General features: G+C 53.7%; 2 protein-coding genes across 6 annotated transcripts; one reads left to right on the top strand and one right to left on the bottom strand.

Moving 5' to 3' along the window:
- Positions 1 to 43: 43 nt before the first annotated feature.
- MRNIP (MRN complex interacting protein) lies at positions 44 to 4856 on the top strand. 2 transcript variants are annotated; one of them, XM_068960076.1, is made up of 7 exons: positions 44 to 222; positions 295 to 354; positions 1426 to 1523; positions 2692 to 2764; positions 3047 to 3189; positions 3468 to 3570; positions 4088 to 4856. In XM_068960076.1, the coding sequence occupies exons 1-7, from the start codon at positions 163 to 165 to the stop codon at positions 4703 to 4705; spliced, it is 1155 nt and encodes a 384-aa protein (XP_068816177.1). In that variant the 5' UTR covers positions 44 to 162; the 3' UTR covers positions 4706 to 4856. The 2 variants fall into 2 exon arrangements, with proteins under 2 accessions (XP_068816177.1, XP_068816178.1); XM_068960077.1 differs by having other exon boundaries at positions 112 to 222; positions 3468 to 3555.
- Positions 4857 to 5416: 560 nt separating this feature from the next.
- Positions 5417 to 9882, bottom strand: SQSTM1 (sequestosome 1). Of its 4 annotated transcripts, none has more exons than XM_009672111.2 (8): positions 9591 to 9882; positions 9418 to 9513; positions 8440 to 8669; positions 8143 to 8299; positions 7581 to 7670; positions 6825 to 7069; positions 6389 to 6596; positions 5417 to 5729 (listed from the first exon to the last, which is right to left on the bottom strand). In XM_009672111.2, exons 1-8 carry the CDS (start codon positions 9766 to 9768, stop codon positions 5572 to 5574), a joined length of 1362 nt encoding a protein of 453 aa, XP_009670406.2. In that variant the 5' UTR covers positions 9769 to 9882; the 3' UTR covers positions 5417 to 5571. The 4 variants fall into 4 exon arrangements, with proteins under 4 accessions (XP_009670406.2, XP_009670414.2, XP_068816174.1 ...); XM_009672119.2 differs by having other exon boundaries at positions 7581 to 7667; XM_068960073.1 differs by having other exon boundaries at positions 6909 to 7069; positions 9591 to 9881.
- Positions 9883 to 13799: the final 3917 nt, after the last annotated feature.

The following is a 13799-nucleotide window of genomic DNA, read 5'->3' as shown; positions in this document are numbered from 1 at the left end:
CGAGAAGGGTGGCCGCGGGCCGCGCGTGGCCGCGGCCGTTCCGGGGCGGGAGCGCGCCGCTCGGCGGACCCGCTCGGCGGACCGGGCGGGCAGAGGGGCGGGCTCGCTGGCGGCGGGGGGGGTCACGTGGCCGGAAGGCGCGCGTTGCTAGGCGAGCGGAGCATGGCGCCGCGGTTTTGGGCGCTGCGGTGCTGCCGCTGCCGCCTCTTCCAGGTGCAGCAGGTCGGTGCGGGCCTGGGCGGGCCGGGGCCGGGGCCTGGGGGCTGGGGGCTGATGCGCTGCGCGCTCTCCTAGGCCAAGCGGAGCGGGAAATGGAGCTGCGCCGTGTGCGGGCAGAAGCAGGCGGTGCAGAAGGTGAGCGGGGCCCAGCCGCGGCCGGGCCGCCCCCTCGCCAAACTGTGGCAGCAAACGCCAGCGGCCGGCCTGGCCCCTGCGCGGGGGGGAGCTGTGGGGGGCGGGGTCCTGCGCGGTGGGGAGCCCTGCGCGGCGGGGGGCGGGGGTCCTGCGCGGTGGGGAGCCCTGCGCGGCAGGGGGTGGGGGTCCTGCGCGGTGAAGAGCCCTGCGCGGTGGCTGTGGGGGTCCCGTGGGGGGTAGGGAGCCCTGCGCGGTGGGGGGCAGGGGTCCTGCGCGGTGGGGAGCCCTGCGCGGCAGGGGGTGGGGGTCCTGTGCGGTGGGGAGCCCTGCGCGGCAGGGGGTGGGGGTCCCGTGGGGGGTGGGGGTCCTGTGTGGTGGGAAGACCTGCGCGGTGAGGGGTGGGGGGGTCTCATGCAATGGGGGTCTGGTGGGGGGTGGGGGTCTCATGCAGTGGGGACCTCTGTGTGGTGGGGGTCTGGTGGGGGGTGGGGGTCCTGTGTGGTGGGGAGCCCTGCGTGGCAGGGGGTGGGGGTCCTGTGCGGTGGGGAGCCCTGTGCGGTGGGGAGTGGGGGTCCCGTGGGCAGTGGGGAGCCCTGCACAGTGGCCGTGGGGGGTCCTCTGGGGTGGGGAGCCCTTTGCAGTGGGGGGGTGAGGGTCCTATGTGGTGGGGAGCCCAGTGTAATGGGGGGGGGGTCATAGGGAGCTCTCTGTGGTGGAGGAGAGGGGTCCCGTGCGGTGGGAGCTCTGTGCGGTGGCCGTGGGGAGCCCTTTGCAGTGGCAAGGGGGAGCCCTGCGTGCTGAGGGGGGCCCTGCGCAGCGGCAGTGGGGAGCCATGCGCCGCAGGTAGCCCCACACGGTGAGCACCCTGTTCAGGGGCATCCCGCTGCGGTGCGTGCCCCCGTGCAGCGGGTAGCCCTGCGTGACAGTTAGGCCTACGCAGGTTGACACAGGCCCTACCGCATGTACGAGCTTCAGTTCTTGTCGGCACTTGAATGTTGCCTGGGGTGGGGGAGCGCCCTGCCTCGTTTCCTTTTGGCTGCTCCCTAGGCCTTGTTTTCATTATTTTCACAGGTTTACGGCGAAGGGTCTGGGCTGGACTGTAGGCGCCACGTCCAAAAATTAAACTTGCTGCAGGGAGAGGTGGAGGAAGCACTTAGCTGGACATCTCGGTAGAGTGTTTAATGTTAACCTGTTTGTTTTAATGTGCTGCAGTTAGTTAGTGCATGTATTTACATACTGCGAACCTGTTACGTAGGCTGAGCTCACAGGGAGGGTTTTCTGTCTCCTTGTAAAACCATGGAACCTGCCAGTCTTGTTGTCAGCTCTTAGAAACAAACTATCCGTTTGCTTCGTGTCCTTGCATGTTTCTTTTCACTAGGAATTTTTTCAGATAAGCTTAATTGTATGTTGATTAGGTCTTTGCCCATTAAAATACATGCAATAGGATTTGGGGTTTTTTTGTTTTTTTTTTTTAAATTGGTCCTTGTTTGCTGCTTGATGAGCTGACTGTGGAGGTGTCCCTCTTACAGGCTGACAAGCTGTGCAGGTAGGCATCCCAGCATCCTCAGAGGAAATATTCTCTAAGTTGTTGCTACCTAAATGTTAGCACTCCGGGGTTTCACCTTGGGACTCTGTTGAGCAATCCCCGCTGCTATTGATAACAGACTTATTTTAGTGCAAACATTTGGGTGTAATGCCTGCTGGGCTGGAAAATCTGGGTAGTGCTTTCCTGTTTATTTCACTCCTGATTCCGTCTACAAAGCACCTAATCTGGAACTGGTCTGGTTGTCTGTACAGCTTCCTTTTTACTCAAGGTTATTTTCAGAAATCAGTCAAAACTTGGTCAGATAACTTAGTTGTATATATGCAGTGCTTCAGAGTTAAACCTTGTGTGGGAAGAAAACCTGGATTTTGTTTTCTTGTAAAATAGTGTCACTACTGTTATTCTCAAGGTGTTTTGAAAATACTTTCCCTTTTCCTTGTTGATTAGGCTACAATTAGTGACTTTCAGCTGTTATCCCAAGAGGCACGCTGTTATATCCCTAGTTATGATTGCTTATAATTTGTCATTTCATGACTAGCAGCTTTAAATCAAACTTGCTACTCTATGTGTATAGGAGGAAAGAGGGCTGCCCTCTAACTATACAGATTTTTCAGAATTATTTGGATAATATATTTTGCAAATCTTTCATTTGACATCTGCTTTTGTGCAGATCCTTTTTTTTCTGACGTGCTTTTTGCCCGAGGTCCTATCCCTTGTGCAATTACTAGGTGATAAGAAAAATATAAATTGACCAAAGTGTATTCTAGAAACTCCAATTTAAACATCTCTTTTAGGTGCATAGAAAAATCTGTAGATGACAACAAGCATATAGCAGCAGTCCAGTGGGAAGACAGTTTGGTCCGGCAGGTAAGATACTTACAGAGCTGAAGTAAATACCAACCCCTAGCAAAGTAGGTGAATGAGAGTGAAATCAGTGATCCCTTTGTATTGGTCCAGACAGCTGCGATCGCATATGTAATCAGAGAGGCTCCAGCAGAGAGGGAACAAGATACCGAATCTGGGAGTATGATTCAGAAACACATCCTAAACGGACCTGTGATTTGAGGCATCCAGCACTTACTTACATTAGAAACCCCCAAAACGAGAGCCCTATATATGGTTGTTTTCAGTAATTCTCTAATGCTGTAGGAAGGAAAGGCAGAAGGCAGTCGCTGGAGTAAATATCTGGACCAGGGCAGTGAAACTCTGGAAGATGAAGAGGAGAAGGAATCGGGAAGTACAGAAAGACAACAGTTCTGTTCCTGGAGGAAGAACACTGTGGAAGAACAAAGGTACAGAATTTTTTTTTTTTTAATATAATTCCTACCTTTAAATGGTGAAGTTTGGTTCAGGGGTGTGGGAGGTAGCGCAGGTCTGATTGACAGCTGCACAAAGTACAGGTTGCAGTGAGCGACCTGGCCTGACCTGGGCAGGGGTTCGGTACTTGGGGGCAAAACTGCACTTAGTGGTGGAGTCATTCTTTTTGTGAACATCTTTCTTTGGTGATCTGTTAGTGATAAATTCCCAGTGGCGCTAACCTGTCCTTTTTGTGAATGGTTCTCTTGGCCAGGAAACAGCAGAACAGCTTCCCCTACACTGGTGTTCAGGAGTTGTCAGAGGAAAATGGAGCTTTCCAGCTTGCCTACCAAGGCAAAAAGGTTAAAACCTCTGAGGTATTTTAGTAGCACTGTATGGTTCCTATCAGTAAAACAGAACTATCCTCCTGGCCTCTCTTGTGTCATGGTAATATTCAAATGTTGTAACAGTCTTCCTCTGCTCTTCTATTTGAATGATGGAGGAGGAGAAGAAGAAAATTGTATCGGGAGTTGGTCTCTGAAAGAGGTTAGGCGCAAAAACAATGCCACCCTGAGTAAGCTAAGTAAGTGGTTGTGTGGTTGATTCCTGGATCAGCACAGGCACTGTCTGTTCTTCCTTGCCTTACTGAGCAGTGCCTGCATAGCAAGCAATTATTAAGGTTACTGTGATAACATGCCATGCTAATGAAGCTGGCCTTGGGCTTCAAAGCCCAGAGTTCAGAGGCCTGCCCAGAGCATCAGCCTCAGCGCCGCCTCAGAGTGCGGGTGAAAACTTGGGTGCATTTGAAGGACAAGAATGCTGTTTCTTTGCCTGCCTCTGTGCAGCTTGGCTGCGTGGGGAGGATTTCTAACGGAGCTCTCTTTCTTGTTACAGCGCAAGCAATGTTCAGTAGCAGTGCCTGATCAAGGTGATGGAGAGGCCATCTGTGGAAACAGTGTGGTTCCTGCTCTCTGTGAGTCTGTGGTGTCTGATGGGAATACACAAACCCCGGCAGCTTGTGCGACGTCCTCAAAGTGGGAAAAATTTCTCTCACGTTCTGACAACTGCAGTAAGAACGCTGCCAAGGTCGCCTTGTCACCACAGGAGGGCAGTAGAAAGTTGGGGCTACACAGCACCACTGCAGCAGACATCTTTATGGCCAGTAGATATGCCAAACAAGCTGGAAGCGTTCTACCTCTAGGTGTAGGCACTGAGTTTAAAAAGTGCCTTGCTAGCACTGAGCAGCTCGTCTCAAAATTGCCTAGCACCATGCTGCCTGTCACTTGCTCAGGTGATGAGCGTGTGTTGTTCAAAGAACCTCATGGCTGTTTGCTGAGGGCAGGATCTGGTGTCTCAGATACCGCTGCAGGAAGGTGCCATGTGGCTCACCCAGTAATGCCTGTTTGCCCTCCTGCAACTACCCTTGCTAACTGTGACCCTGGCCTAAAGCCCTATAGCAGTTTGCATGAACACCTGTTCTGCACAGGGGATGAGTTTGATGATGATCTCTGAGAAGCTCTGGGCTCTTTGTCCTTGCTTTCATGTTTGTATCTGTACAATTTATTTCGTAATGTTGAAAACTGAGGCTAGATTTTGAACAGAGCCATCTATTTTTGATTTAACCCTTTCAGAACTGCACTATTAAAGATGTTCACTTGCTCTACTGCTGTGTCTAGGGGAAGGGTATGAGGAAGGGGAAGACTTTTTCTGTGCTAAGTACTAGATTTACACAGTGGTGTCCTGCCATGGAAACAAGACTGAATGAATAGATCAGCATAGGTAAGAACCTCAAGTCTCCCTACAGTTAGCCAAGTATCTATTTCTGTCTGGCACAATTCAATTTGTGATTAGTTCCCTTTGCCCATAGCAACTCTTTCTTGCAGGGCTGCACTGCAGTCTTCAACTTAAGCAACAAAGCATTTGATTTGTTTTCAGAAGCATAGTCCTTGTACTAAGAGCCCATAACTGAGTTCTGAGTCAGGAAGTGCCAGGTTACTCTTTTAAAAAAAAAAAAAAAACATACACAGCCCAATTTGGCATTTACCCTAATGCCAAGACACATAATGCAGAGGCAGGCCTGCAGTCCTGGGCTGCCTCCTTCACACTGTGTGAGCTGCTTAGTGAACTGCATGCTGTTAGCCTAGTCTCTCCCCTGTCTTCTAAAGTACATGCCAGTGAACAAAGCAACACAACTGTTAAACACTCACACAGGCTCATCAGACATGAAAGGCAGGAAAGAATATTTATTTTTCCTCCATTCTACAAGCACTTAGGAACATGAGACAGAAACCCTTAGCAGGAAGAAGGATGAACTGCTAGAGTTGTAGTGCAGTGGCTGCTTTCAGTTAGGAAGAAAGTGCTTTTTGTTACACAGACTACTACAAGTGAGGTGGATGCTTGGAATACTGGATGGCATCCAGCGCTGCCCCGATGTCGCAGTTCTTTGTCTGCAGGAGTCGAGTGAGCCATCCACCCTCATCAGAGAAGCCCATGGAGAGCATCTGGGACAGTGACTCGATCAGGCGAGGGTCTGCCTCTGTTAAGAGAAGTACAGTTTAAAGTTGGAACACTTTAAATTTAATTGGCAGACCAAGGAAGGCTCCCCTCCCACAGAGTAGGTACATGGGCACTAGCCCTAGGAAATCTATCCTAGCTGGTAAGTGTTGAAAACATGTTCTCCTTTATCCCTTAGGAAGGGAAAGATTGAGGCAATAAAACAAACCTGTGTAACCTGCTAAGTAAACTGCTGAGTCAGACTGGTTGGCCTTGTTGTAGGACTCTACTGTTGACCTCAGTGAAGTGGCCTGGCATACTCTTACTAGCTCCCACCAGGAAAAAAATGCTATCTTAGGTCACAGGATGTACTACTCTGTGCCCCTCTAAGCACTCTCCTTTACTAACATTAGGAAGGAGATGACTTAGGATACCGCCTTTTTTCATGTTGGTTGAGTGGGGTATTGGTACTAGTCTAAGCAGTCAGAAGTATGTTAAGATTTAGTTGCCTACATTATAGGGGAAGAGAGCACCCTACTAGGAACAGTCAGGTAAGTGCTGCCATACGTTTGCCTAATAGCAAGATTATGGACAAGTTAAGCAACTTAAGCAACCTCTAAAGCAGCTCATTCTTATAATGGGCAAGCTGGCACTGCCTGAGTGAAAGTTCCTCAGCTATGAAACCTGCGTGCATTTCCATACCTGGTGGGAGATGTGGGTAGAGCGCAGCCTCACGCAATCCTGTGGGTCCTGTTTGGGTGGGACCCTGAGATGGGTTCAAGGAGCTGGGACCCTCTGTCTCTGGCATTTGTAGTGACTGCAGTTCACCTGTGGAGGGATCCACTTCTTTAGAAGATAAGTGGGTCCAGTCCTCATCACCACCTGATGAACTGCTAGACTCACTGTGTTCCTGAAATGGCAAGAAAGAAGGTCCAGGTGTTTCAGTGCTTTCCAGGTAGGATAGATGTCCCTACTATCTGCCTTTAATAGTAGAAGGTACACCCACAGTTAAGTCCCAGCACAGAAGCAGCTGAATGCTCTGAAGCAGAAAGAGACTGTTAATCACTTAATTGGCTAAAATCTTAATATTCAGCCCCACCATGCACAGCATATTAAATGCATGTAGTGGTTCTTGTACCTGGGACTGGAAGTTTCCTTCTTCCATTTGTGTGGGCAGAGGATCTATCATCATGTCTTGTATCTGCTCTGCAACAGCACTCACTTCTGTAGCAGGATCTGTGCTATTCCAGTCTGGTTTGGTCTGACTATTCTGGTCAACAGTACTGCTGCTGGGCTCAGCACTGTTCTTCTCTTGATGGGGAGAAGCAGGAGTCACTTTGCTCCTCTGTCCTCCATGTTCCACATCAATATCAACTTCAATACCTATAAAAGCATTTGAGAGGAAGAGTTTTACAGATTTTTTTCCAAAGCTGAGCCCTGAAAGAGCCTTTGCTAATCCTGGCCTAAACTCGTTAGCATTTCTACAGTTTCCTATGGAACATGCAGGAATTAAGTGAGAAACTTTTGTTTTAAAACAAAGAAGAGTTAACCAGCAGACAGCCTCATCTTCCTCTTGGGACAAGTGCTCCATACATTTAGAGGGTCAAAGCAGAAGTTGTACACATCCATATAAGCAAGGCAAAGCCCTGAGTCATCTCTGACTTCATGATACAGTCAAAACATATCGTCTTTCCTCATTTCCTTCCAAATGGGGACTCCGGAAGGGTATTAAGTGGATGTTTTAAGTCTAGGCGTTTTTAGGACAGGGAATAAGTTAAGGTTTTCAGGCTTGGCAGCATGAGGTATCAGGTATCAGTCACAACAGCTCATTGCTCCTGTTAAAAGGAGCCACACAAAGCCAGTCTCAGGGATGGACAAACCGGAAGTCACTTACCCAGGGGACTCAGAAAAGCTGCAACACTCTCCCCAACATTCTTTAAGAAGGTGACATTGGGGTCCTGAGGCTGGCTGTTAGTAGAAGCTTCTAGAAAAACAGTTTCTGTTAGCACACAGCAGCTCAGTGGGGAGACGGCATTTATAGAGCATATCCCTCAAGAGATCTCCGTATTTGTTTTCTATTGCTTATCTACACTGCACAAGAAAGGCAGTATAGCGACGTGAGCCTTAACAAGGCTCTTGTCATTGGTTTTCTGTTCCAGAGCTAGTTCATTAGCCATGCTGCGAGAGGCACGTCTAGAGCACAGTAGTGATGAGCTTGATTTAACATAGCTCTCCTTGATACGATCTCAAGTAGTATCTCTGTATCCTCCTCTATTGCATGGGCCCAAGCATGCCTTAAGACAATCCTACTCTGCCCTGGAAGGTGCTAATTATTTTAAGCAAATAGTTTCAGTGTTTTTCCACCCAGATTCCACAATTCCACACCATGCTGCAGAAGCCTCATCTACCCCGCCACTTCCACCACCACCTTTGTTTACCAGAGCCTCTCCTCTTACCTTGCTCAGTGGGTGGACTGGAGGCTGCAGCACTGGCTTGGGCTTGTTCAGAGTTTTGACAAGGAGCTGGAGGAACAGGATATCCCCAGCGATGCATCCATGGGAAGGGTGGAACACCATGCCGCATCTTACGGAGCCAACGTCCTCGGGGAAGCCACTGGAAAGAGTAATGTTCATGTGACTGTGTTCATACAAAGATTACGAGCAGCTGAAACTAAAGGAATTGATTTGGTTTAGCAGCTTTCAGGGAAAATCCTTCTGCTATGGAGGGAGATTAGCAAACAGGATTTTGCTCACCTCAAACGGATGTAGCAGTGGACTTTGAAACATCACCATGTTGTGCTCCTTGTGGATGCCCTTACTCTCACAGGTGCTGCACAAGTCATAGTCTGGACAGACAGTGCACTTGAACCTAGCACCCACCACTGGTCCTTCACAGCCATCACAGATCACATTGGGATGCACCATATCACGGGGAGGCTCCTGGCTGCATTGTGCACGATGTTCTCGCTTGCACTCTTTTTTCTCTGTTAAGGAAAGGAGACTGTGTCTAGAACCAGGTTACTATTTAAAGGCTGGGAATCAGGCAGGGGAGAAGGAAACAAACAGCACTTGTTACAGCAGGATTGACTTACTAGGTCAGTTTATTTTTATGCTAGCTGCCAAACACAAGCCGGGGGCACGTAAGAGAACCTGAACCAAGAGTGAAGTGGTTTCACCAAAATACCTGCTCCTTGGTCTGAGCAGGCCTTATCCTTAATAGATTCTCTTTCCATGTTTGCATTTGATTAACAGCGCGCTACTCCGTTTGGCTTCTTGCCCTACCTTCCTGGGCATCGTCCAGACAAAAGGCTTCATAAGAGGGATCTAAGAAATGCCACGAGACATAACAGATGCAAATGGGGACAACAGCGACAGCTTGTTTAACTCCTTAGACTGTGGACAAGGCTCTGGAGGTATCTAAATCAACACAAGGCAGTAGGGGGCAACTAAGCACTGATGAAAGGACTGCAATTTCAGCTTCTTGACATATCACTGTTAACATTAACGAGATCAGTGCCAGTCACGTGTTTCCAGGTAGCCAGCACAACTAAAATGGCCTTTTCTGACCAGCTGAGACTACAGGGCTAGGAGGAAACCGGTAAGTTTGTCCACCTTACCTCAGCAGAGGGGTCTCCTACTTTGTCCTTCGTTCAGCCCCTCCTCCAGAGGCTGCGGGCTACACCGGCCCCCCGGGGACGGGGCGGGTGGCCTGTTCAGGGCCAAAAACGTTACCTTTGATGTAAACGCGGAGAACACCGTCCTGGACATAGGGCAGGGCCAGCTCCAGTTCTTCATCGCTGGAAAAAGCGATCAGGTCCCCGTCTTCATCTAGAGAGAGCGGGACTCGCCGTCAGACCCCTCGGCCGGGTGGCACCAGACGCCCCCCGCCCCCCGGCCCCGCTCACCCTTGTAGTGCATGCGGAAGGCGGGCGGCGGCCCGGCCCGCAGCAGCCCCTGGAAGAGCTCGGCGACGCGGTCGTGGATGGCCTGGTAGCGGGCGGGCGGCGGCAGGGAGAAGCGGCGGATCTCGCGGGCCGCCTCCTCCTTGCCCAGCAGGTAGGCTTTGACCGTCAGAGCCGCCATGGCTGTGGCGCAGCAGGAATTGCCGTCGGCGAGCCGGGCCAGCGAGCGAGCGGGCAGAGCGCAGCGCGGCGGGCGGGGCGGCGCCCACCCGCCCGCCTTTATAGCGCCGGGCCGGGGGGGGGGGCCCCGCAGCTCGCCCCGCCCCTGGCGCCCAGGCTCCGCCCCTAGCGTCTAAGACGTTCTTCAGATTCCTGGCCCCGCTTCCAGGCCCCGCCCCCCCGCTTCCAGGCCCCGCCCCTGTCCCCGCCCCCGGGTTCTAGGCTCGCCCCAGATGCCGGCCCCTCCCCCCAGCGGCAGGCTGTGCCCCGGTTCTAGGCTGGCGCCGGGTTCTGGCTAGCAGGGGAACCCCCGGGAGCCGGGCCCACCCCCAGGGCCAGCCGCCTCCTCCCCGCCGGGGCCGCGCAGCCTCCGGTAGACCCCGGCTGCTGCCGCCGATGCAAAGGGGTCGTTCCCCCCCCCCCCCCGTTAAACCACCTGCAGCCGCAGCAGTCAGCACCTAGCGTCAGGGGCTCGAGTTTGCTCCTGGGCTGCCGGCCCCGAAGCTGCGGTTTCCGCGCCCGGGGCTGGATCCTCGGCCCTCGGAGCACCTCCGGGGAGCGAGGGGGCGCGGGAGATGCAGGAACGCGTCCCCGCGGGGGAACCGTGCTCGCGGCTGCCGGGGTTGAGCAGGTGCCATCGCCGCCCTGCGGCTGCCACCGCCGCGGGGTGGGCTGGGCGCAGAGGGACCCGGCTGGGAGCGCCGCCCTGGAGGGGAACAATAACGTGTCAGCTAACAATCTTTCCTGAATCCTTCTTTTTTTTTGGGAGGAGGGCTAAAAATAAAGATACGAGGATAAACACAACTGACATTAAGGATGCTGTTCTGGGGACTTTCCAAGCCGGTTGGCAGCGGTGGTTTTCTGCGGATCAGATGCAGTCGACAGGCCTCTTAGGCCGCAGGAGAGTCAGCTGGCCGACAGCGCTATCTGCCCCTTCCAAGCGTAACTGAATCAAGAGGGATCAATGACTATTAGGTTCCTAGTTGGTGTTAATTTCCTCTCACCTAAGGGCCTCGCTGCCCTCAGTGTTAGCGACATGTTTCTCAGTCTGAGAGAATACAAATTTAGGAGAAACTGTGTCATGATTTATCGTCTTTTGAAATCAAGAGAAAGTTAAGTTTGCTTTTCCACGATGGGGAGGGAGTTTGTTTCTCGACCTGATACATGGGGAAACAGCTGCCCTTCCACATAGATAAATGTTTGGCAGACGTGTGGCAATTCTGAAGTCGAGGCATTTTCTGGAAAACAGCGTTCAGGGTAGATAAAATTGCCTTTTTTTAACTTCAAAGGCCCGGTTTGCTTCCTAGCTATTTCACGGCCGGTTCTCCAACCAGAAGCGATGAGTTAACGTTTAACCGGGAGAGGAAGTAAGCGACGCTGGGCGGCGAATGATTCAGCACGGTTAGCAGCACTCAGTACTGAGCGGTTTGGGCACGAAGCGAAGGCGCAGGCCTCTCGCCCTCCCTTCCCCCCGGTTGCCGCGCGTGCGTCTTATCTCTGAAAGCGCCGCTGAAGGGTGACGGCCTGACATCACCGTACGCGTCGCACGTTGTTGCACGAAGCCAGCAGAGCGGCGGGCGGGCGCGGGCCGAGCGGCGCCGGGTGCTGCCGGCCCGTCCGAGCCGCCTCCCCAGGCGTCGCCGGGGACCCGCTGCCCCATCCGTCGCCTCCCATCTTTGAGGACCCCCCTGGTTTGGAGCCAGGGACGCGGCTGTCGGGAAATTGTTTCCGTAGGTGCCCAGTTGGCGTCCTGCCCCAGCAGCTCCTGCCGCCGCCGCCCCGGTGCAGACCCTGCTGCACCCTCCGCCGCGATCCCGCAGCGGTTTGTTCCGAAGCTGACGGGTCCTTTCAAGGTGGTCGCGTCTCCGGATTAACGTCGACGCCTGTAATTCTCGAGAGAGTCACCGCGTTAAGCGCGGAAGCCCAAGTTTCGCTCCGGGTGAACTTTAAGCCACTTGGCAAACGTGGAAAGGGCCAAAAGCCAGAGGGAATTTCCCCTCGCGCCTGCTGCGTGCTGAGTCACCCTCGCCTTCCCCTGACATCACGCACTTTTTCAAAACACACGGAAAACAAAGCTTTACCCCCCCCCCCCCGGCCTTGTCCTTAGCTGAGCTCCGGGATCACGGGGCAGCGGTGACTCGCGCCGCCCCCTCCAGCGCGGCGCCGGGGGCCCAGCTGGCCGGGGGGGCCCCGAGAAACGCCGCTGCGTCCCCCCCGCCGCGGCTGGCTGCGGCCCCGGCCCCGCTGCACTCGCCCCCCCGCCCCCCCCCCGGGTTTGGCTTGAGCTCGCCTGAACTCTGCGCGTTTTCTGTGCGTTTCGGGGCAGCTATCCGCGGTGGAACAGCAAAGGAGACGGGGGGGGGGGGGAGGAAAAGCTGTTACAGTTGCAAATTTTGACGTTAGGGAGGAAGGGCTCAATGTTAAAAAATAAGAAATAAACTACTCAATGTTTAAAAAAAAAGAAAACAACTATGACAAAGGAGCAATGATCGTCCCCACAGCTCGTGGTGCTCCCTCTGCACCCGCTCCCTGCTGGGAAGCGTTTAAAAATATCGCGTGGGATTGGTGCTCCGCGGGCGCGATCGCTGCACATCCCCCCCATGTCCCCGCTCCCTGTGGCCTCAGCAAGCTCCCCGGGGGCGCAGGAGGGCGGCCAGCCGCCTCTCCGCTTGCGAGCCTGCTGGCGGCGGCGGCGGCTGCTGCCGCTGCTGCTGCTGGTGCTGCTGCCGCCGCTGCTGCGGCTTCTCCAGCGGAGGCGATTTCTGCCGAAAGCCTCGCTTCAGCGGGGCCCGCGACGCGTCGGGCCTTGGGATCCCCCTTCGGGGCCCTGCGGGCTGCGTGGGGGAACCGAGGGGGCGAGAGGCGGGTGACTCAGCCCCGTGTCCCGTGTCCCGTGATCGCCTCCCTGCCGTGACCGCCCGTCCCAGGCGGGAGGGAGGCGGGCGCGCAGCGGCCGGACCCCCGAGCCCACCTCCCGCCTCCTCTCTCCGGAGCCGGCTGCCCCTCAGCGGCCTCTTACAGCGCGTTTTAGGAACGCGCGTGTGTAGGAGCTGGGCTGAGGCGCGAGGGTCACGACCAGAAAGTTTGCTCTGGAGAACTGGATGCGGAAAAGCTTCTCTCTCAGAAGCGCAGGCAGAAGGGAAGGTCAAGCTGTCCTCCGTTTTTGAGGTTTTTTCCCAAGGTTAGCTCATTCAGTACCTTTTGTCAGTGGTGTCACGCGGAAGTGCGCTCTAAGCACAGAAGAGTCTAGGACTCTTTTTTCCGAAGAGGAATAAGTAGGGGAAAAAACCTCTGTTTAGCAGGCGCGCAGGGCAAACATCGTGGCCGTGCTGTGCTGCGCAGGCAGGAGGGCTCTCGTGTTTCCAAAAGCGAGGGGGAACTTTTCGCAGCCTCCGCTGACTGCTCGAGGTGACTGCTGCTCTGCAAAGGTGACTCGTGGCTTCCGCCCCGAATTAAAGCCGGAGCGTATGAGCAAACCTGATGTAAACACCCTGCAATGAAATCCGGCATCATTTGGAAACGTTTGTAGCGGAGTAAACCAAGTTATCATGCTCTTCAAGCGCAGGGCTGTGTAAAACAAACAGGAAATGAAGTTACTGTGTTTCATGAAAAGGGTAAAACAGCAAGCAGGCTTTGCTTAAATCAGCCCTGGGACGGACCGAGCGTGACCTGATCCCAGATGGGCCAAACTCCAGAGCCGAGCTCTGGGGAGAGCCGGGTTAAATCAGCTATAAAGCCGGGTTACGTTTTGCATCTAGAAGTAATGTATGCTTTCTATTTTTAATTTTTGTTACAGCCTCCAGCCCCGGGGGTTGCTATCAGGCTGCCTTCAGTGGAAGGCCCTGCTTTCTGAAACGGGCTCGGGATTGCCAACGTCAACGGCTCAAAGAGCGTGAGATCAGCTCAAAAAGCACGTTCTCTCTGTTTATTCGCCATCGGGGTTTTATGTCTTTGCAGTTCACATTTTAAACTTGGCACGGCAAAAGCACCCAG

The sequence above is a fragment of the Struthio camelus genome, chromosome 13, assembly GCF_040807025.1.
Source record: "Struthio camelus isolate bStrCam1 chromosome 13, bStrCam1.hap1, whole genome shotgun sequence".
Classification (NCBI taxonomy): Eukaryota; Metazoa; Chordata; class Aves; order Struthioniformes; family Struthionidae; genus Struthio; species Struthio camelus.
The sequence above is the reverse complement of the archived record's forward strand: the minus strand, read 5'-3'. Positions and strand labels throughout refer to the sequence as shown.